Here is a 22399-nt window from a genome sequence, read left to right as displayed (position 1 = left end):
CTAAATACAGTACAGTGTCACACTTAGCGTAATACAGAGCATTACGCTCTCAGTGTGGCATAATACGCGGTACTCGCGACACGCAGTTCGTTCTAGCCTGTAGTACCTGTATTGATATTGACATGGGCAGCATGCCGTGAATCTATTTGTTCTACATGCTCGGCTTTAATTACACAGATGTGTTTTATATTAGAGAACTTCAGTTTCTGGAATAACTCCAGGTCCCTTCGCTATTCCACTGGAATATATTTCTGGACGAAGAACACTCTTATGCCAAAGCCTGAGTTATTCCAGAAACTAAAGTTCTTTAATAGATTTTGATCGCTGAAGATACCGGTTAATACATGTTATATTTTATCTGAAAGATATCGCAGTCGAAGTGCACCTTGTCCCACATCACATTGTGCGTGGCAACTCTGTGCTACAGTCTGTATTATAGTACATGCACAACATGTTGCATTAGCAAGAGTGGGCACAACGCGGAGAATCCACAGTCATAAATGACAACTGCTCACGAACGGCGAAGCGCCGTTGGCATGCAGTCACACGGAGGTCAAGTAAACCGTGTCCACTTCGAGCCAAGCGACAGTAAAACTCACCCGGACCCTATTATGACATCCTACAGTACATTTATTTTTACAGTCTCTTTGCTTAAAGGTTTGATCATTTATCATATCCAATATCAAAGTATACTGTTTTTCACAGCCCCCAATCCTCATGGAGCCGATTGCGTAACCAGTTCCGTTAATCAATTCACTAGCCGACACTAATCCTCCATCTCACAATCGAAAAAACTGCCATGGCCGACGCCGGGTCCTCCGACGATGCCGAAAGCGCGACGCTAACGGCGCTCTCCGATTGCGTAACGACTGTCCTGGAGAATGACATCGCGTACGGCCTGTGCGTGACCAATTCGGGGCTCTTCGACTTGCTGCCGGATAATTTCCAGGACCGCAACTCCTCATCTTTCTCCTCCGCCGGATCTTCCGACGATGATGACGATTTCAGCGGGGACTCGGTGTGCCGCATCATGTGCTCCGAGCAAACGTCATCGGCTTCAGCCTCCTGCTGTGCGGCTGCCGCGTCACTTCGAGCCTGCAATACTTCGTCCCAGGCAGTGACAACTTGCAAGCAGCTGTTTGACGACGTTTTCACTTACCAGAATGAATGCGACGGCGGCATCTCGTCTGCCAATACAATTCTCATCACCGTCGTGGCAATTGTAGCAGTTGCAGTTGCAGCAATCGCGATTTTTGCAAGATGTTACAAACAGATAAAGAGCAACTTCGCTGCAAAAGTTGCCGCCACGTGGGCGCAAGTGACGAACCTGGTCTGGAAAAACATGATACTGCGTCGACGGCGCCCCGTGAGCTTACTCATGGAGCTCTTCCTGCCAGTCTTGCTCTCCACGGCGCTGCTGTTGCTGGCAAACCTGGACAACTTTGCCGACGGCTGGAGATCCCAGTGGTTCACGTCCGAAGCGGCGCAACTCGACGCCAACTCGACGCTCATTTGTAGCGACCTGGTAGTCTGGGGGCTCGAGGCAATCGGCGGACCGTCGTCCACCATGACGTCCTTCTACACTGGCGGCCAGTCGGTGCTGGGGCTCTTCTTCCTAGTCAGTTATATCAAATTTGTGTCCACTACAACGACGACGATGGTCATGGAGAAGGAAAACCGCCTTCGAGAAGTCATGAAGATCATGGGCTTGTCCGACGCCACTTTGCTCTTGTCTTGGTGTCTAACCACCGCCGTACTGGCCACTCCACTGGCCTTTACCATTGCCGCCGTGCTCAAATACGGCAACGTGTTCCCTACCGCCGAGTACGCGACGCTCGTGTTCCTCTTCTGGGCTCTCAGTGTAGCCATCACAGCGTTCGCGTACTTTGTGGCGCCCTTCTTCAACAAATCCCGGACGGCGGCCATCGCGTCGGTTCTTCTGTGGCTCATCCTCTTCTTCCCCTACTTCGCGGTGCAGTCCGCCGACACCAACGCGCCTCGATACTGGGCCGCTCTCTCGCCTCCCACAGCATTCGCGCTGGCTGTCGACGAGCTCCTACGTCGAGCTCAACTTGGCACGGGGTTCGCCTACTCGGTGGGTCTTCGGGAAGAGCCCATCACAGTCCCAAGCGCGTTCCGGATGAGTCTCTTCCTTCTCCTCGACTCGGTCATCCTTGTGGCCTTGGGATGGTATCTGGAGCAGGTTTTACCGCAGCAATTCGGCGTGCGGAAACCGTGGCACTTTTTGCTTACGAAAAGCTACTGGGTTGACAAGATGGGCCAGTCCGAAGACGACGAGATGGCTACATGCTCCGAAAATTACGCCACACCAATCCTGTCGCCGCAAGCTGGCGGGGTGTACACGCAACTGACCGACCAGAATGTAGCCAAACCGAGTGTGAACGCCTACGTCGAGCCGGTGAATGCAACTCTAGCGATGCAAGAGCGCAACGGCACGTGTCTCCAGATCCGAGGATTGCGCAAGGTTTTCCCTTCAGAGGAAGACGGCGAGGAGCGAGTTGCCGTTGCAGGACTCGACTTGGCCATGTACAGTGGCCAGATCACAGCTCTCTTGGGCCACAACGGCGCCGGCAAGACGACAATCATCTCGATGCTCACGGGTCTCATCCCGCCCAGCGCGGGAGACGCCACGTTGTACGGCTGCTCCATCAGGCGCGACTTCCACGACCTTCGACGCGTGATCGGCATTTGCCCGCAACACGACGTGCTGTTCCAGGATCTGACAGTTGAAGAGCATTTGTTGCTGTTCGGCACGATGAAGCAGATACCGCGCAAGCAACTGCAACTCAATGTGGACAAAATGATCGAAAGCGTAGGATTGACCGAGATTCGCCACGCGCTGGCCAAGACGCTCTCGGGCGGCCAGAAGCGCAAACTCAGTGTCGCGTTGGCCTTCCTCGGCGGCAGCAAACTCGTATTCCTGGACGAGCCGACGTCGGGGATGGACCCGTACTCTCGACGGTTCACGTGGAATCTACTGCAGCAGAGTCGCGAGGACCGCGTCATTGTGTTGACCACGCACTTCATGGATGAAGCTGACATTCTGGGCGACCGTATCGCCATTCTGGCCGACGGCCAACTGCGCTGTGCTGGCTCCTCCTTGTTCCTCAAGAATCGCTTCGGTGCCGGGTACAACTTGACTCTGATCAAGACGGCGGACGGCTCGTGTGACCCACAGCAAGTGGAGCTTTTCCTCAAGAGATTCGTCCCTGGAGTCAAGTGCTTGAGCAGCTCTGGCTCGGAGCTGGCGTTCCAACTTCCCGCCGCTTCTTCCGACGCGTTTCCTTCCATGTTGGAGCAGCTGGACGCGGAGACGTCCACGCTTGGAGTGCAGCAGTATGGCATCTCGGTCACCACTTTGGAGGAGGTTTTCTTGCGTATTTCCCAAGACCACGAAGAAGAAGAAGCAGAGCAGCGCAAACCCAAAGCGGTGTCGCCAGTGAACGTGCAGGCAACAGCGCCACCGATCACGGAGCCGTCAATGTGGACGCAGTACTGGGCGCTGACGAGGAAACGCTTCCAGATCGCCAAGCGGGACAAGAAGACGCTGGCGTACTCGGTGGGGATCCCGCTCGTCTTCTTGATCATCTTGGCTGTTCTACCGGAGATCCAAGTGGCCGATTTCGTCCCCAACTACGCGTCCAACCTGCCCACAGAGACGCAGCAAAGTCAGTGCGCTGCGTCCAGCAACTTGTCGAGTCTGATAGATCCGAACTTCAACGTGACGGCGTGTGTCAGCTCCCGGGGCTTCGACTACTGCACTCTGGGAGTCGTCGACTGCGACGTCAGCGCGTGCTGCAACGCCGCCAACGTCGCGTCTCCGTGGTATCCGTGCAACACGTGCGGCTCGACTGCGTGTTTCAACAACAATTGTCTGGAGAAGACCAACGCCAAGCTGCAGGTGACGCTCAACGGCTTCTTAGTGGCGCTAGTCGTCATGCTCGCCTTTGCCTTCATCCCAGCAGCGATCGTCGCGTTCGTCGTACGAGAGAAAGACCCGATCCAGAACGCCAAGAGTCTGCAGCTCATCAGCGGCGCCAACATCTCGGCCTACTGGATGGCCAGCTGGACGCACGACCTGCTCGTCACGATCGTCCCCATCGTCGCGTCTGCGATCGTCATCCCGCTGTCCATGACGCCAAGTGGCGCCGACAAGGCCAGCGCCAGCGACGTGTTTGCCATTATCGCGCTGGTTGTTGCTCACGTGTGGGCGATCGTCCCTCTGGCCTACCTCTTCTCGAGACGCTACGTCAAACACGCCGTGGCGCAGACGGCCTTGCTCGTGTTCGCTTTGGGCACCGGCGGCCTGCTGAGCATCTTCTCGTTCCTCTGTCGCATCGTCAACTTCTCGCTCGCTGGCTCGTTGACGCTCTCGTCTCTGGATCGCAACTACCTGCGCTGGGTCTTCATGATCTTCCCGGGCTACACACTGAACAGCGGCATCTTCGAGCTGGCCACGCGCAAAGTGAGTCGTCGAGCGCTCTTCGGTTCCGGCCGCTGGACGTCCACGTCTCCGTCTTTCTTCGGGCTCTTCGAAGGCCTGGGCAAGGACGAGTGTGTCGAGTGCTGGGACCGCATCGGCCCGTCGTGTTGCGTCCGACAGCCGTTCGACTTGGAGATCGTCGGGGCGCCGCTACTGTACACGCTGGCGGAGGCGTTGCTGCTGTCTGTGCTGGTGTTTGTACTCGAGAATCGCTCGGTTAAGTGGAAGCAGACAGCGACGAAGTCTGCGCATAGCTCCGTGGCCATGGAGACGGAGGAGGAAGAGGAAGAAGAGGACGACGACGTGCAGTGGGAACGTCATCGAGTGGAGCAACACGAGCCGGCGCCGAACGACCTCGTGTTTATCCGCAACTTACGACAGCAATACGCGGGCAAACCACGGGCCAAAGTTGCGCTAAAGGACTTGTGTCTGTCGATCCCGAGTGGCGAGTGCTTCGGCTACTTGGGCATCAACGGAGCTGGCAAGTCGACGACGATGGCTGTGCTCACAGGCCAATTGGCGCCTACGCACGGCTACGTGACGCTGAGCGGCTTCGACTTGGCCACCAGCTCGGCTGCGGCGCGGAAACGCATGGGCTACTGTCCGCAGTTCGACGCTCTCCACGACCTGCTGACGGTCAAGGAGCAGCTCGAGTTGTACGCTCGGATCAAAGGCATCCCCGACGCTTTCGTGGACGTGGCAGTGGACGAGCAGATCCAGGCGCTCGGACTCGCCAAGTATCGACACAAACTGACGCAAGGACTCAGCGGTGGCAACAAGCGGAAGGTGTCGACGGCCATTGCGCTGCTCGGACGCCCTCGTGTCGTGTTCCTGGACGAGCCGTCGACTGGTGTGGACCCGAGTTCGAGACGTAAGATGTGGGACGTCATTGCGCGTGTGAGCTCGTCCGACGCGTGTGTGGTGCTCACGACGCACAGTATGGAAGAGTGCGAGGCCTTGTGCTCTCGCGTGGGGATTCTCGTGAGTGGGCGACTCAAATGTCTCGGCAGTGTGGAGCACCTCAAGCAGAAGTTCGGTCGAGGGTTCACAGTGGAGATCACGCTACGAGCCTCCGACACGGACACGGACGAGCTCAAACGTGTGCTGGAACAAGCTCGAGCGTTCCTGTCAGCGGAGCGAAGTCTTTCACTGCGACGTGGTCGAACCAGTCGACAGAGTTCGAGTAGCCTCCAAGTCGCCACTGCGGAGAAGATCACGAAGGCTAACGTTCAAGAGCTGTGCACTGCGCTGGGGGCTTCTGAACGGGGTTCTCGCATCCTCACCCACTCGGGCACTGGCTGGTTACTCGGCAGTCAACTGGAGGCTCAGGGGGCGATCTCCGTCGACACTTTGAGCTCGTGGTGGGTCTCTGAGACCCACGGCGAGAGACTGCAGAGCTTCTTCCAGACCAACTTCCCGGGCAGTATCCTCGCAGAGCAACAAGGCGAACACTTTCGGTTCCAAGTGCCCAAGCATCGTCCTGACAGCGATGCGGTGCTGCGTCCGGCTGGAATCTTCCGTGCGCTGGAGCAAACTCGCGCCCATCTCAACGTGGACGAGTACAGCGTGAGCGAAACTGCGTTAGAGCATATTTTCAACAACATGGCAGCTCAGCAGGACGAGGAGAAGGGGGTAGCACACGGTATGAATGTGGACTGGTAGGCTACGTTAGTATTAATAAATGATAAATATCTTACTGTAGTACAATACTGCTTTCTGCTAAAATGTAGTATTCAATATTTTAAAGAAATATTACAGCATTTAATAGTACTGGGAGGACAACCAACAATTTTATTACGTTGGCGGTGTGGGCAATTGCGTCCACAGACTGACCCTTTGCTCTGTGATAAGTGTTGCGTGAATGTTGCCCAACGCGAGAAGCCGCCCATCATTACTGGTAAAGACAAATTGGCATCCGCAGCAGTGATAATAAGCTAGCGCAAGTTCGTATAATTAGCATAGGGGCGTAATATCTCCAGCTGGCCACTCGTCTATCCGTGAATGCTCTCAGCAAGTTGGCCCAATAGCGATTCTTGTTGCTTTCACTTGGACCCACTTGTCTTGGCTGAGCATGCTGCAACAGCTCGCCTTTTCTCGATGTCTATGAAGGTCTAGTCTTCTTATTCGGCTGCACTTTGGGCCATCCATTTATTGCTTGTCTGTCCCAACAGCAAGGTTAAATATTACTTCAAATTATATTTCTAAAATTCATAAATTTGAATTACTACTGTACTGTAGTACATGTATTTCACTTTTATTTTTTTCAAAACGAACGCAAATAATCAACTGTCCAAAGCAACGCATCTAAGTAATGAACTCCACTAGAACTAAAACGGGTTTGCAAAGAAAATCTAACATCAATTATAAAGCACTGCACTAACGTCGTAATCAAGCTGATCATTCACCTTTGATCGAAACGTCCGTCCACTTGAGCTCACACAACGGGCCACCCACTTGAGATATCAATCCAAACTGCTTCTGTCCGTCTGCATATCCTATCTTCGTATCGACTATAGCCACAAGTAAAAGTGAGGAACAAACATATTTTGTCAAAAATGAGCAAGGCGGGCTTACCGTAATGATAGTACAGGACTGGTCCGTGCTTCGTGTCGTCATAGACCCCCTGACCACCAGGTCCATACACGTTGTCATGTGATTCGAGCACAACAGTGCCGCCTCCCTTGGTGCAGTCAACGCCATCTTTATCGACAAAACCTTCGGTGGCCTTCGAAGAGCGGCAAGCGAGGATGCGATACTCCTTGCCTGGAGCTGGCCGACTCTTGTCGTAGCCGCAGCACTTACCTTTCGACATGAAGAGGTAGTAGTACTTTCCGTAGTGAAAAAGGTATGACCCCTCCACTACTTCACGGTCGGATGTGAAGCCGATCTGGTAAGGGTCGATTGCGGCACTGGGTGCAACTGGTGGGTTGCTCAGATGAACCTGAAAAATATCCTGCCATGAACTACCAAAGTTAAGGTAGAATTCACCGTTGACGCGGATGAGATTCGGGTCGATAGCGTTGAGCGGTTTGCTCGGGTCACTCGTGACGACAGTACCGCCATCCTTCCAGGTCCCAACGTCCATCGATTTGGACCGAGCCACACCAATAGCGGAGTGCTGGGAGCCGAAGCTGCTAACAGCATAGTGGAGATAGTACCAGTCTCCGAGCTGATGCACGTCCGGAGCCTTGAGGATAAAAATGTCAGTTTGTTTTAGATGATACAGTTATTGTCACTTGAAACGTACCCACAAATCGTCTTTGCCCTTGAGGTCGATGATCGACCCGTCAGGGATTGCAGATCCTTTGTACTCCCAAGGACCGGCAATATCTAGCGGAGATTTTGTTACCCGTCGAGAAACGGAAATACGTGCCATCAGGGCGACGAATGATGGCCGGATCGTGCGCGTTTGTGCAGATTCCTGAGCACGGCTCCGGAGCGGCATATCCGTAGACAGCGACAGCTATCAGGAACGGAAACCCAGCGATCCACCAGGTATTTCTCGCCATTTTGTGTAAGTTGTGTTACCGAGGAAGAGAAAAAGGAAGTGGTTTGGTGAGAGCGACTCGTTCGAACAAAAACAATTGCCTGCCTTTACAGAGTTGTTGCTAGCAAAAAATTTGCTCCTGTAGTGAGCATAGCTTGAGCGGTATCATGCTACAAGTTACCGCTCCCGGAAACCATCCGAAGAAACCTTGGTAAAGAGAACGGTCGCGGCAGGTAGCGTTTTACGCTTTTTAGGACAACGTCATTACATGTTCCTCATCAGCTAGAGAAAGTGCTGATGGTTTTCATTTTCAATCGGTCCACTACGTATGTTAAGAGTCGAGTCAGTTTTCACGCGCTGAATCGTGGATTGCAGATGGGTCGGAAGCTTGCACAACCACGTCACGACTGAAACCGTGACAAATCCGACATCCGTGACTAAACCACGTGACCAAGCCTCAATGTGCATTGTTGCGTTATAACACCCCTTACACATAACGGAAAGCAATGCGCTCAATTCAAGCAGCTGTCCTACAGGACGGTGGCGTGCACAGGTATTTGTGTGGATGTAGGAAGAGTGCACACAGCAAGGGGGAAATGCCACTTGAATGGCAGCTCGTGGCCAGTAAGACATGAAACAGCTCTGCGTCATCGACATTGCTCTCAGCAAAGTGTCTTGCGGTGAGCTGTTTTTAATGCACTGCAACTTACACTGTACGCAAGCTCCGTTCAACATTTTGGGTCAGGTAAATTGACAGACCAAGCACTTTTCCACTTTTTGAAAACTCATTTCTCAAGGTTAGTAATTCGTTCGAAGAGATCTATTACAAGCGCTAAAGAACTTTTTCCTACCGACGTACTCCCGTTGAATGATACTGAAAGCGTTGAGCACCTGCTACTGAAGCTTACATGTAGATAGTGTCAAAATCATTAATGTAATTCTTACGTTCTACTACTACATGTAGTAGTATTCGTGTATTTTAAAATGGTTTTATTCGCATTTGATGGTCTTTAGAATCCATTTCTGACTTGTTTTAAAACATTTATGATTTGTTTAAAACCAAATTCCTTATTTCAAAATATTTGAAATTCTAAAATTAGGACTAGACCAAACAAGATCTGAAACAGAGAATAGATACGAATATAGAGAGCAGCTTTTATTCCAGAAGAGGCTTTATTTGGAAGCGCACAATTAGTTTTAGACCAACAATTTTCAAACATCATGTCCAAGTGGAGCAAGAAGAACCGCGCGCCAGCGGGCTATGAGTACATCCAACCGGTAATGGACGCGCTGGAGAGCGAGTTGCGTGAAAAGATGAACGAGCCGCACGAGGGCAAGCGGCAGTGCGAGGCGCTGTGGCCAGTGCACCAGATCAACTGGCAGCGCAGCCGCTACGTGTACGACATGTTCTACAAGTACAAAAAGATCTCTCGTGAGGTGTACGACTACTGTGTGCGACGCAAACTGGTGGATGCCAACCTCATCGCCAAGTGGAAGAAACCGGGCTACGAGCGACTGTGTAGCACCTTCGCAATCAACACTAAGAATTACAACTACGGTACTGTCAGTATCTGCCGCGTACCGAGACAGCAGCTGTCGGAGGGGCAGGTAGTGCAGGAGAAGCACAGTGGCTGCAGAGGTTGCGCCTCTGGACCTGGAGGGTACCACAATATCTTCGGTAACAAGTACGGACAGCACTTGGCCAGAATTCAGATCGCAAGAGAGGAAGCCGCCCAGAAGGAGGACATCAAGCAGGTGTGGGCCACCGAGCAGGAGCAGGAAGACTATGAGAGTGGCGATGAAGAGAAGAAGAGGAAGAGAGACGAACCGACGAAGGAGAGCGAGAGTGAGTCCAGTGGAGAAAGTGACAGTGACGAAGAGACCAAAGAGGCCGAAACGCCCTCGAACAAGAAGCAGAAAGGGGACAAGTGAATCAGCTTATGGAGAGAAGAGGGAAGTTCCCAATAGATTTTACCCATTCTTGAGCGATTCTAGCTTTGAGTTTATTAAAAAAAAAGAAATTTAGCTTACCAGACAAACGGCAGTAATTTCCACTTGGGAAGCTCATTGATACGATCCCGAAACTTGTTCTCGATCCACTGGGAGCTGATCTGGGCCAGTAGAATCTGGTTGACAGCCACCCAAGCGGACACGAGATAGAGCATTGAGGTTGAGCCCCCAGTGACCAAGAGGAATCCCGCGTAGAGCATGATTTCAGTCGAGTAGAGCGGACTGCGCACAGCTTCGAACCAGTCACCGTGAGGCATCACGTGTTTCATCTTGTTGGCGCGTTTTTGCTTTGCTAGAAGGAAATTACATCGCGTTTGATGGTAGGATGCAATGGAGAAGAGCATCAGACCAACGCAAGCCAAAGCCCAACGGGATAACGTCATCTGATGCACCGTAACGGAGTCGGGATCGAAAAGAACTGAGAGTACCGTTGCAACGTAGTGATACGTGCCTACGAACAAAACTATTATGTATCGTTAATGTGGTAGTAAAGTAGGCATGGGAAATGACGCGTACGTACTGCAGACGTGCATCCTGGCATCACCAAACTCCGTGACAAGCAAAGACTCGAGGAAGCGCCGTGTTGTGTGCACTGCAAACAGCGCCAGGAACGCGATAGTGTGTGGCTGGATCAAGATGATATCGTTGGATTCTTCTCTTGCTGAAGGGTGTGCAAGGTGCAGAGCATATTGCACCACTTGCGTTTGTTGCCAAGAGAGTGCAACAACCAGCATGAAGATACTGTGCAGGGCTCCGATTAGGTAGAACCACGTCCAGTAACTCTTGGGCACCTCTACACGCAGCAACGACAGCCCGGGAAGTTGTGACACCGCAGCATCAGTGCGCATCTTGCCCTGGAGGACGAACCCTCTGCAGAAACTACTCCGAAACGAGAGCAGCCCGCCGGCCACGGCGATCAGCCATGTGAGCTGCCACAGCTCCAGCATTCCCACCATCGGCATCAATTTTGACCAATCACACTTGATAAACACACAGAGAACATGGCTACATCCAAAGGGATGCCGAAAAATAAATTGGTGCCGCAATTATTGCAATAGGAAAACACCAATTATCTATTGGAGAAGAAAGACCAATTATTTATTTTCGCTCCCGTTGAAGCACCAATAATCTATTGGGCGGTGTAGAACCAGCCAATCATTCTTTCGTACTTGTTGCCCACGCTGTGAACCAATATTGCTGCACCAATAATCCATTTTCTGAGTTGAGGAAGCTCAATAATCTATTTTGGTCAAGTCAGTTCTCTAACCCAATTATTTATTTTCTGCTTTGATTAGCAATAGATAAAAATGATCCCTGGTTGACTCAAAACTGCAGTCTAACAATAGAGATAATGGAGCCGCTATCCTATTAATATGCAGCAGAATTTGACAAACTTAGCGTTGACCTGCAAGGATATTTCTATGATGAGGGCCATTTGAGATTCGAACAAGTTCCACACGAATCAGCAGCAGAGAGAATGATTTCGAGAGGCTCTTCCGTCCACCACAGTCGACGTACCAACAACCCGTTCATGACGACGAGCTCTGGGATCGTTGGTATCGATCTTCAGGAAAACGTGACGTACGACGCTCCTCGATTTCGCGGCAACAATCCCATCGGCACTGGACAGCAAAGATCTTCCAACTCGTTGACTGAGTTCATGTACCAGACGACATCGGGAGCGCTAGGCGAAGGTGTTCGAGCACAAGAGCGACTGAAACTCAGCCAGCGGATGGACAAACCTACTGTACACAACGAGGTGGAGGCTTCTGGCGTTGTGACTATCCGACATGTAGACGTTGCTGCACCGGAAGATTACGCACTCCGTCCCGAGGAAATCATGCCCAAGTCCATCGACATCAAGCCGATCACTCAAGCACACAGTCAGCATCCGCTCTACGCCACGAGCTGTCGAGATATCGGAGCCGAGAAGGCTCAGCTCAAGGTCGAAGTGGAGCGACTCGGACGACCAAACACCTTCACCAATTCCTTCAACGGGTTCCGCTACCGCGACTTCGGGCTGAACACTGCTGTGACCAAGTCCCGTATATGCGATCAGCTAGAATATTCTTGAACGATCATCATAAAAAACTCTAAAAAAGTAACATAACTAAAAAAATCACAAATTACCCATTTCTGTCTTGATTTTTCTCACGTTGCAATTGCTAAGAAAAAGATAACAATGAACTCCTTTTGTGTCATCTGCACTTTAGTCGTAGCCCTTCTTGGAGAAGTCGACGAAGACCGTGTCCTTGGCGGGCAGTGGCGTCATGTCGATGTTGATGCCCTCGAGCGGCGACAATTCCACGTCCTCGGGGATGTTGCCGTCCGGGAAACACACGTCCAGCGGGATGGGCGCGTTACGCATGAAGAGACTGCCACCGGGCATGTAGTTGAATATATAGCGGTCCGGGTGCGTGTAGTGGTCCACTTTCTCCTGAGCTTCACGCACCAGACGCTTGGCCAGACTGAATTTATAAAATCAACAATTGACAAAGGTATGTGTCAGTCGACCAGACCACCGGAATCACAGCAATAGAGCGAAAACTCAATAGTTGGCACTGGTACATACCCAGACTCCGGGTCCAGCTTGCTGTTGGCGTCGAACTCGGCGCGGATCTTGGTGGCCTCCTCGTTCCAGAGGCGGCGGTCGATGACCCATGAGTCCAGCGTCTTGAGCGACTTCTTGTACACACGCTGCACCTTCTGCTTGTGCGACAGCTGCGGCGGTGCACCCACGAAGCGCCCCACCACCTCGCGGAAGGTTTTGTTCATGTTGGCGTTCACCACGGGCTTCACCATCGTCGCCGGCCTCGGAGTCGTCTGCCTGGTGTCAGTTTAGAGCCGCACACTCAACGAGTTCGTTCGAACAACATTGCGCAACATTCACGGAACTCGATGAAGGTTGCACGAATGACGGCTCGGTTCAATAATAACCGGTTAAAAAGCTACCATCACTCTGACGAAAGGCAAGTTGCAGTGCTAAATTCGTCAATAGCTCTGTTATATAATCGCTGCCATGGCGGTTGATCGCGACGGCGGTGAGGTGCGGCCACCAACGTTGGCTGGTAGGGAGCTGTCGTCTAGAAGGATAAAGCTAGTGCAAGAACCGGAGACTGGTAAGATAAAGCCCAGCAAGAAGAAGGGAAAGACGAAGCGCAGCCAGAAAGAGGATGCGTCACATCAGCTGACGAGTTTGTTGCGAGTCGAGAGTGATCAACTCAATGAGCAATTGCTAATTGCAAGCGAGAAGGGTAAACAACGCGCCGTCTTCTTACTATTGCACCAGGGCGTCGACAAAGACCGATGCAAAGGCCTAGTACGTGTGGCTAGACCATAAGCTGTAGAAAGCTTAACTCAGGTGTTCATTTCCTTCTGCAGCTCGGTTACTCTCCAGTGCACCATGCTGCCGCCCGAGGACACCTAAACGTATTACAACTACTGCTAGACTTTGGTTGGAGCATTGACGTTCGCAACGACGCTCTAGAGACTCCTCTGCACCTCGCGTGCTTTGACGGTCATGTTCACCTTGCCGAGTTATTGCTGGACCGTGGAGCGGATATCAATGCGCAGACGAGGGATGGAGAAACCCCTCTGTTCTACGCTGCACGAAAAGGTCAGTACCGTACAGTTCGACTGCTTGTTCGGAGAGAGTGTGACCTCGGAGCGAGGAATTGCTATGGCGACGTGGCGGAGGAGGAAGCTAGAGGTGCGAAGACTCTGGCGGAGTTTGCAGCGGGAAATGAAGATCTCGAGCGAGCGTCGATTGCGGGACTTCAGCGTGGGGAAGCGAGCGATGTTGGCGAATACGTTTTGTCGCAAAGACTTCGAGAGCGCGTGTTGTCGTTCCTCGACCTGAAAAGCTTAGGTTACGCGTCGCAAGTGTCGTATCGGTGGCATCGAGCCGCCGACAATTCGTCGCTGTGGAAGGGACTTGGTGTGTCGCGGTGGGGATTGCTGTTGAGTGCGACCATGGGAGTGGGAACAGTGCCTCAGATGGCGATGCTGGGCTCTACTACCAGCAACCTCTTCCGCTTAAACATTTCAAAGACTGTATCTCGACATCCATTTAGCTGTGATAAAGCTATCCTCGGTAGAAACATGCCTCTGACTGCTAAGGCTAAAGAGCGCCCGCGGAATCGAGAACCGCTACGACCTCGAACTGCTAATGTTGCAGGAACGTAGTACGTAGTACTTAGCTGAAAATAATTATTAAAATACGTATTAATAATTTGACGCTGGTGCCAAAACCCTGAATTTGTACACCAGCGCTGCCAGACACATTGAAATCTAAGTTGTTAACACAAGTGGCATCTTACTAAGCCTAATAGAGAGAACATATCAAAGTAGTAGCTCCTAACTCGGGCTACAAGCCGAGATATCGTCAAAAGTGTCCCGCCAAATCGGTGGTCTTAATGATTGGGCGGGCGATGTAGTATTCGCCGTTCACTATGCCACTGTAGAAACGTTTCTAATGAAACTAATTATTCTTTCTAAGATCAATTTTGGAGTCAGTTCGAAAACGCTAGATGCCCGTGTCGAGGAAGTATTTAAGGATATTACGGCAGACAACACTAAAAACGTGTATATACGAGCGTTATCTTTCTTCGTAAAGTGGCCCCATGACAATAGAGGCTTTCAGAAGTACCGAAAATCGCAAAAAATGATATCAATGTACGTAGCAAGAAAATCATTTTCGAAAAAAAATCGTTTTTCGGACACGTTACGGTAGATGAAGCGGTCTTCACGTACTTTTGCTACGTGTTTTCGAAAGTCAAAAAATTGTTTGAGACATTCTACCCTATTTTAGTGACCCTCGTTCTGGAACCGTGCAGCAGCGCGGATGCGCCTTGCGAGTGTCGGTCGAGCGCGTGTAAATAATGACAGAGCCCCTTGCTTTTGTAGCGCTATGAGCTAGGCACACTAAGCTATATGCTTAGCTAGGTAATGCTCAGTTCCTCTTCCTTCAGCTACTGTAAGGATGCGCTGCTGCAGATCCATTGTCCGCACTTTTGCTGTTTGCTTCTGTCGCATAACGCGGACTGAGCGACTACGTACTTTTGCTACGTAAACTTTGGAAATACGTCCTTTTGAACCGCAAGCGGTACGTATAACCCGTAGCGATTTTTACGCATCTCCCTTACGTGTTTTTGCGCTACGTGTTCTCCATTTGTCGGTACTTCTGAAGCTCTAATGCGGCAGGAGCTCGACGGCGAATCCTGTTCACCAGCGCGTTTCTGTCTCTGCAAACCATCGATGGAGGAAGTATCATGGATTGGTCCTCATCAGAGCCACTACGAATCCCCATAAAGCTTTTTTACCCAGGGGTGTATGCGCTATCTTGCATTGATGGAGCAGCGGTGAGTGGCGGAGAAGTTCACGACCGGTAATGTACGTTCAGCATTAGTGCTTCTTTAGACAGAAACTGAGTGCTCTTGACCGCAAGATTTCGATTCCCAAATGAGCTCGAAGGGTACAGTGACAAGAGCGCCTTTGTGAAGGGAAGGAGTCATTTATCTTCTTGATGTTCAGAACGGCGACTAGGGCAACGATCCAGTCTAGTCGAAAACAAGATGCGTTCGGGCATCCATTTCTTCTGGTTTGCTGGAATCTCATGTGTCGTACCAAGAGCGCTGGTCAATACGACATGCTCATCTTGCTTGGCGTGAGGATTCAATCATGATTACCTTCGCCCACATGAAGAATGAGCAGGACGGAAATCGCCCTCGAGACCCCACACTTCCGTCTTTGCTGCTTGACGAATTTGGAGGCGGCTTTGTCACCACCGGTACGAATATTTGGATTTCGGGCACGAATCTTGCGTTCGTTGCGCGACTAGGGAACCAACGTGCCGCTGTCCCCAATATTTATGTCGGATCTTGAATCATGAGGCCGGATTTCCATTGATAAAGTGCTTCACCTCATTGCAAAGAAACACCTGGGCGGCCACGGCGTTTCTCGATGGCGTTTTTAGTTTGTAATCACCGCACTAAAAGGTATAAAAGGTTGCCCTCCACACGCTTTTATCCTTCTGCTTTGAGAACTGAATAGGTCTTGCACGTGCGCTGTCGGCGCTTTCTGGTCTGGAGGGCAATCCTATTTCGACATCCATGCGTCTACATCGGTGTATGACAAGACCTATCATAGCCTTTTGTCCGTGTTGGTTGGAGACGGTGGCGCAGCAGTTGCTGTCAGTCCTCAGCTTGAAGTTGGCATAGCTCCAAGTAGAGCTGCTTTAGGAAGCCCACGTGCAACACCTTCTATTGGTCGTCTCGGATGCGCCGGCAGCTTTAGAAAATAAAAGTGTTGATGATAACCAGGTCTGTTAGCCCGAGAAACAGTTCTTGGTAAATTTTTGTATCTTCTCTCGAGCTGTAGAGAGTACCTTAGCAATGCAAAATTGTACCAGGCGCGATAAGGTAATTAAATAAACCATGAAAAGACACGATAAGTACGTTTATCTTTGGAGCCTAATCGGATCATGAACATCGACGCTGCCCACGAAAGTTTGGTAGGCTTTCACGATTCATGGAGCCTCTCACCCCCTGTAACTGGATCACGACGTACGACGCGGTCTTCCTGAGTGCTTCCACCTGTTGCCAGGACATGTACGCCTTGGATGTCGTACCACCGTATAACTACCACGAAAGGAACATGAACCAACATAGCGACCTCGTAGGTTCACCGTGCAACGGTAGCAGGACGCTTGTTTGCAGCTCTGCGGCCGTTTTGCGTCTTTTTTGGCAGGATTGTTTCGCGTATTTCACGTTTGTTCATCATCATAGTTTCCACTGTAGAATTTTGTCGTAAGCAGCTACATCGACAAAATCACTGATGTGTAAAAGCGGTCTGTCATATCCAATCTGAGATCTCTTGTCACAGTAGGTTCATAGAGCCGTCGTAGGTTTCTAACAACGGCTGCTGGGTCGGATTTCGCGTCGGGCGGCGCGCTTTCGTCCTGCACTTGTATTTTTTTCCAATACATCTCGAAACTATACGATGCACAATAACAAAAGCGCTAGAAAGTCCCAGACACGTTAAGCCAACTTTAGAACCCAAACAAAACCTGAGTGCGCCTATGAGGCACTCAGCATCTTTGCCGGATACAAGAGAACAGACCGCCTAATGTATTCGGTAAAGATGTCGCTGTAGTGCTTACAGCCAAGAAACGGAAAGGGGTATCGACAGTGGTGGAAAGCCTACACAGCAATAGCTGGAACAGTGACGGACGAGAGGATTAAGGACGTGGTAACAGTGCGACGGAGAGCGCATGGAGCTATTCTTTTTTATACCGACGAGGCTCCAACTGCCACTGACCAGTAAGCAGGCGCATCTTTTTCAAGAGCTGGATTTATCTTATCTCGCGCAATTTCCGAAGCTTGCCTCTAGACCAAAAGCAGAGAATGACCTGAGAGCCTACCATCCTCTATATGATCCACATCATCGGTTTTGGATTGAGCGCGAGGGTGCCAAGCCGGTGGTCAAACGTAGCTGGAAATTTCACGAGACAATTGAGGATACAGCAAGGAGCAGATCCGGTCCGAGGAGCCATATCAAAGGGGCTATAACTTGGTTCCAAGCAGGTGTGGGTGGTACCATACCCCATTGTGAACAGGTAACAGAAGATAGAGACAACAACGCAAAACCTACAAGAGGTTGGTGACGGAGAAGTCTTGGGAGTAGTCTTAAGGCAATTGAAGAAAAAGAGGCTGGTCGGAGTGCTGGCGAATGCGCTAGACAAGCAGGGCTGGACAAGTTTTACAAAGTCTGCATGGGGTTACGCCATACTAGCAAAAACATATTTTAAACCCTAAGCTCTGGAGGTTACGGCTTTGGAAAGGGTCGGAGTGGGTTTTCCGGGTGGAAGTACACGATGTGCTGGCAGCAGCAATGCATGGAAAGCACACATCTTATGGGAATGCCCCGAATAATAAACACTGTGGCATTTGTGGCTCGCTTTCTAGGAGTGGCCGACTGCGGACGCGGGTCAACGGACGAGATTTTGGCGCTCAGGGCAATCTCCACTTTTTAGTTGCCATGGCTGCCACAATGGGCTCTCAAGCACGGTAATGTGAAGATGGGCACTGGACGGATATGCTCATCGTCATCGGTGATATGTGGGCAATGGGCTGTGGAACTATTATTACGGGTATTGTAGAATGGAGCGCGGCAACACACTCCGGAAGATTTGAATGAGCGGTGGCCACAGCTCTCGCCAACACGCACATGACCAACAACGTGGCAGAATATATTGGACTGCATCGCGTGTCGTACAAAGCGGCCCACCCAAGGACATGCAGTAGGCGACAGTGCAAAATTTTTGAGTATGAGGAGGAGGAAGAAGAGCCCCGATCAATCAAACCCAGGCACTGGTACAGACTTGATTGGCTTGTCAACTGCACCATGGACAGTCGAAGAAGCTCCGTTGCTGCAGGGTTGGAGCAAGGCAAAGAACATCAGCCTGAATACTTGCAGAAGAAGCTCGAGCGGGTGATGCAAGTCCGTGAGACACAACTAAGTGGTGTCACATTGAAAAGGGGCTGCTGAGGAGACTAAGGCGTACAGAGAGACGATCGTATTCGTGGAGCGATCGGACAAAATTGTGTTTCCGGACAAAGACGGCACATTGTGTTGGCTTTAGGACGCCCCACTCACAGGTTACGCTCTTGTTCGGACTCAAGTGTGCAACTGACAGAAGGTTGTCCCAGTGGAGCTTCCCAGAAGACCTGGTCCGTCGTCGAGAAAGAGGCTATCTTATTGGCAAGGCTTGTGAAAGACTCGACTACATACTGATTCGCAAAGAGGGCTTTCCTGTATACTGCAAACATTCTAATTTGATGGAGATCTTTGCTTCTAAGCGTGAGGTGAAGCAGCACATGAAGGGCAAGCTGCAACGTTGTTTATTGACACTGGTTGATAACCGCTATGTAGTCTATCCTATTACCGGAGAGCAACCCCTGGGCAGATATAATATCAAGCTGGAGACAGCCCGCGTTTTCAAAGGGCCGTCACCGTGGCAATTGAGTGGGTGACTACCCGTTCGGCTCTGACACTGTCGGAGCTAAGACAGCTGCTGGATGACAAGCTCGTCTTTTAGGGTCGCGACGAATTTATATAAGTGCAGCAGTAGCGTCAGGCTGACGCACCAACAAATGGGCAGAATTAAAATCCAACACGAAAGCTATAAATTGACCCTTTTTTTTTACCATTTTTGAAATGCGCAGAAAGAACAAATCGGTGCCTGCTTTGGTTTTATACATGATTTTATGCGCCAATCATCGGACGAACTTTCCATCTCTATTTTAATTGAAGGCACTCGTTATCTAGCCCGACTGGATGTGAAAGAGTCAGGCTACATTGCCCGACCCAACCCGACGGATGCCCGACTGACCCCGACTAGATAAAGGTCCAGTTATGCAATCAAAAGAAACGCACTCCAAGTATACGTGTCCAGCGCGTATACTCGGATATTAAGACTCTGAATATGACGAAGAGCGCAAAGCATTCAATGTACTCAGCTCACAGCGGATCCAACTTAGCACTCAAAAACGTTTTTCTAAAATAAAACGATTGCTCACTTGTTAGGCTTACACGCACATGCAGAGGTATCGATAGCGCAACTACTGTAGTTCCTTTCTATTCAGGTAGCTAAGTCCGTCGGCCCCGGCAAACACTTCAAACGCCAGCAAGACATACATCCAGCAGCTAAAACTGTCGACCTGAACGCCTAGAGTTCCACGATAGGAGAGACACGATACTGTCGTGGGGCGAAATTTGGCAGCTGGGTCACTATCTTCTCAGTAAGCGCTCGGACTCCAATCATGTATGTAGAAGCCATTGGGTCGTACACGATTGGCTGTGCGCTCCACATCCACCATAATACCACATCAATGGTTCTTGTTGCAGCATACAGGGATCAGAATTTTCTCCTTCGACAAGTTCTTGAACATGTCCGCGAATACCGTCATCGGGACTGAGACAGCACCATATTCCATTGGACCGATCACATTTGTATCCACAGTTATAATACTGGCTTTGGACTCGAAGAGCGAGGACATAACAAAGCCCATAGTATCGTCACTTAGTTGAGATTTCCCAATGAGGTCCAGTATTTCCGCCTTAACTCACATTAAGGAAAGTTAGCATGAGCTGAAATGATTGTGTACAGCGACAAAATACATACCTTTGATGACAACAGGGGGATAGCCTTCAGTTTTGCTGGAAGAATGGACTTCTCTGTGACTTGAAACGACTGCGGCATGGTGACATCAAAATCAATACTCTCCGCCCAACTCAGACCTCTCTCGATAAGTTTAATGGATTTTGTAGCTGTGTGCCATTTCTTCATGATACCCACCGTTCTTGTTGAATACAAACCAATCCCGGCAATATCCAGCACCACATCCTGTTCGCGTAGTCCTTTGTATTTTGCTTGCAGTTTTGCGACTTTTCCACTGCATGTTCGACTTTGTTCGGGACGTAAAATTATCGTTATAGAGTCCGATTGTATAGCTAGCTTCGTTGGTGGTAGGCCGGATACGGTTCGGGCTGTAGGTGCCTATAGCTTGAACTTTGTGTCAACCATCTTGAACTTTGTGAGAACAGCAGCCGCGGATTCGTATGTAGCGTCGATAGATAACACACTTTCAACTGTGGCAAGGCTTAAATTTGCCGCGTAAAGCTCCGAGTCTTCTTTCGCCATATCAACAGCTTTTTTGCGGGCTACTTTCTTGGCTTTGGGGGTTAACTTTGGCCTTCCTCGTGACCTCGGAGGAATTGCGATTTCAAACGGCGTGTCCTCTGTAGCTGCCTCTAGCGGCGCGTTTGATGGAGTTTCATCGTTAATTAGTAAAGCTCCACAATCTCCACGTGAACTCTCATTGCCTATACCGCTCGATTCAATCGTTTGTGTAGACTCTTCAAGCGCTCCACAATGGTCCGACCGGCCCGACTGACCCGACTCATCCGACTGACCCGACTGTCCCGACTGACCAGACCGCTCTGACAAGTTTGCTATGTGATTATCCTCCTCTCTAGCCGTTGCGAAAGTGACTTCTTCGTCTGGCTCTGAAACGCATGTGGCTGGTACAGATGTGTCTGGTGAAAGCTCCTCCGGATCGGGCTCGCCCACGGCTCGGGTAGGATCTTCGAACTCACCTCTTTTGAAACGACCTGCCACTTCTTGAAGGTACTGCATGGCCTTTTGATACTGTACCATACCCAGTCCAGCCATAGTGTCGCAAATTTCGGATGCAATAGGTAAGGCTTCTCTATACTTGCGATTTAAATCCCAAGGTCGATTTCGAGCAGACAGAACATTCTTCACTTCGAACGGTTTCGGTGTAGAGACGTGATTACTGGTACCGTTGTTTTCAATTGCCGACCGCACGGTCGATATCAGCCATATCTTGTTTAGCGTGAGGGTCGGAATAACAGCTCCTTGACATAAGGCTTTGCGGAGGTGAAATACGTGGCGGCACGGCAGCAATCGCGTGCACATGAACAGGCAAGAGCACGTCCAGTCGCACTTTGTAGCAGAGTATTCTGTGTCGACCTCATCCAGTGCATCGATTTCCTTGCACGTACTCTTTATCAAGTACACATCGGGCAGCCGCTCAGAGAAGGTATACGCCGCTCGTCCGAGAGCAAAAGAATACTGCCCGTAAATAAGATCACAGGCGTGTTCGCTCACAATATTTGCCAGCCAGGTCATTTCGCCATCGTAATCTGGGTGCTGTACGTTCACGTTCTTCGTCACTTCGCCGATGAACAACTTTTCTTGTAGTGTTTGATAGTACATCATAGACGCAATACACTCATCGACAGACATGAAAGAATCCACCCACGCTTTTAATTGCTTCCATGAGGCTTCCAGCCTGTTGTTTGTGTTATTTTCGAGTGTAATCGTATTTTGGCGCTTGTACGCACACCACATCTCACGGCAATTGTCCCAATTCCGGCGGAAATACGCCACAAATGGATGTTCTTCGCCGCATCGAACGGGTTCTCTCGTTGGCGTCCGGTCTGTACCCGATTTCGCATGCCCAACTGTGCCAGACGCAACCCCGACTGCACCAGACTCACCGCCGACTGACCCCGATTGACGGTCGTCTAAGTTCGGTTCACTCCCAGTTGGCTCCGGCACATTAGACGCTGGGACGTAATAGCCAATTGACGCGAGGAGGACCATGTACCGCAAATGCTTCTCGTATTCTTCTTCAGTCTTTGCGTACACCATTAAACTCATCGCACCCCCAAGTTTCTCCTTCTGGGTCTTCGAAAATCCATAGTCAGCCGAGACAATCTCTTCACGTAGGTATTTCAGTACGTGAAATTGGCAGAGCAAAATAGTCACTCCAGAAAAAGCTTCTTTCAATACTGAGATCTCCGTGAAATCC

The 22399-nt window shown here is 50.6% G+C and overlaps 7 protein-coding genes across 7 annotated transcripts; 4 read left to right on the top strand and 3 right to left on the bottom strand.

The window, feature by feature from the left end:
* Window positions 1-799: 799 nt before the first annotated feature.
* Window positions 800-6336, top strand: PITG_09477 (ATP-binding Cassette (ABC) Superfamily; the record flags this gene model as incomplete). The annotated part of the gene is made up of 2 exons (XM_002903081.1): window positions 800-6146; window positions 6263-6336. The coding sequence occupies 2 exons, from the start codon at window positions 800-802 to the stop codon at window positions 6334-6336; spliced, it is 5421 nt and encodes a 1806-aa protein (XP_002903127.1).
* A 565-nt stretch (window positions 6337-6901) lies between these two features.
* Window positions 6902-7949, bottom strand: PITG_09476 (arabinan endo-1,5-alpha-L-arabinosidase A precursor; the record flags this gene model as incomplete). The annotated part of the gene is made up of 3 exons (XM_002903080.1): window positions 6902-6990; window positions 7079-7691; window positions 7752-7949. 3 exons carry the CDS (start codon window positions 7947-7949, stop codon window positions 6902-6904), a joined length of 900 nt encoding a protein of 299 aa, XP_002903126.1.
* Window positions 7950-9212: 1263 nt separating this feature from the next.
* Window positions 9213-10030, top strand: PITG_09475 (uncharacterized protein; the record flags this gene model as incomplete). Its single annotated transcript, XM_002903079.1, has 1 exon — window positions 9213-10030. The coding sequence occupies one exon, from the start codon at window positions 9213-9215 to the stop codon at window positions 9921-9923; it is 711 nt and encodes a 236-aa protein (XP_002903125.1).
* On the bottom strand, window positions 10019-10963 carry PITG_09474 (uncharacterized protein; the record flags this gene model as incomplete). The annotated part of the gene is made up of 2 exons (XM_002903078.1): window positions 10019-10464; window positions 10522-10963. 2 exons carry the CDS (start codon window positions 10961-10963, stop codon window positions 10019-10021), a joined length of 888 nt encoding a protein of 295 aa, XP_002903124.1.
* A 365-nt stretch (window positions 10964-11328) lies between these two features.
* On the top strand, window positions 11329-12075 carry PITG_09473 (uncharacterized protein; the record flags this gene model as incomplete). The annotated part of the gene is made up of 1 exon (XM_002903077.1): window positions 11329-12075. The coding sequence occupies one exon, from the start codon at window positions 11479-11481 to the stop codon at window positions 12073-12075; it is 597 nt and encodes a 198-aa protein (XP_002903123.1).
* A 43-nt stretch (window positions 12076-12118) lies between these two features.
* Window positions 12119-12825, bottom strand: PITG_09472 (uncharacterized protein; the record flags this gene model as incomplete). The annotated part of the gene is made up of 2 exons (XM_002903076.1): window positions 12119-12469; window positions 12574-12825. 2 exons carry the CDS (start codon window positions 12801-12803, stop codon window positions 12211-12213), a joined length of 489 nt encoding a protein of 162 aa, XP_002903122.1.
* Window positions 12826-13307: 482 nt separating this feature from the next.
* PITG_09471 (F-box protein, putative) lies at window positions 13308-14186 on the top strand (the record flags this gene model as incomplete). Its single annotated transcript, XM_002903075.1, has 3 exons — window positions 13308-13320; window positions 13420-13729; window positions 13796-14186. 3 exons carry the CDS (start codon window positions 13308-13310, stop codon window positions 14184-14186), a joined length of 714 nt encoding a protein of 237 aa, XP_002903121.1.
* Between the last annotated feature and the right edge of the window lie 8213 nt (window positions 14187-22399).

The sequence above is a fragment of the Phytophthora infestans genome, genomic scaffold (genome assembly GCF_000142945.1).
Source record: "Phytophthora infestans T30-4 supercont1.15 genomic scaffold, whole genome shotgun sequence".
Classification (NCBI taxonomy): Eukaryota; Oomycota; class Peronosporomycetes; order Peronosporales; family Peronosporaceae; genus Phytophthora; species Phytophthora infestans.
The sequence above is the reverse complement of the archived record's forward strand: the minus strand, read 5'-3'. Positions and strand labels throughout refer to the sequence as shown.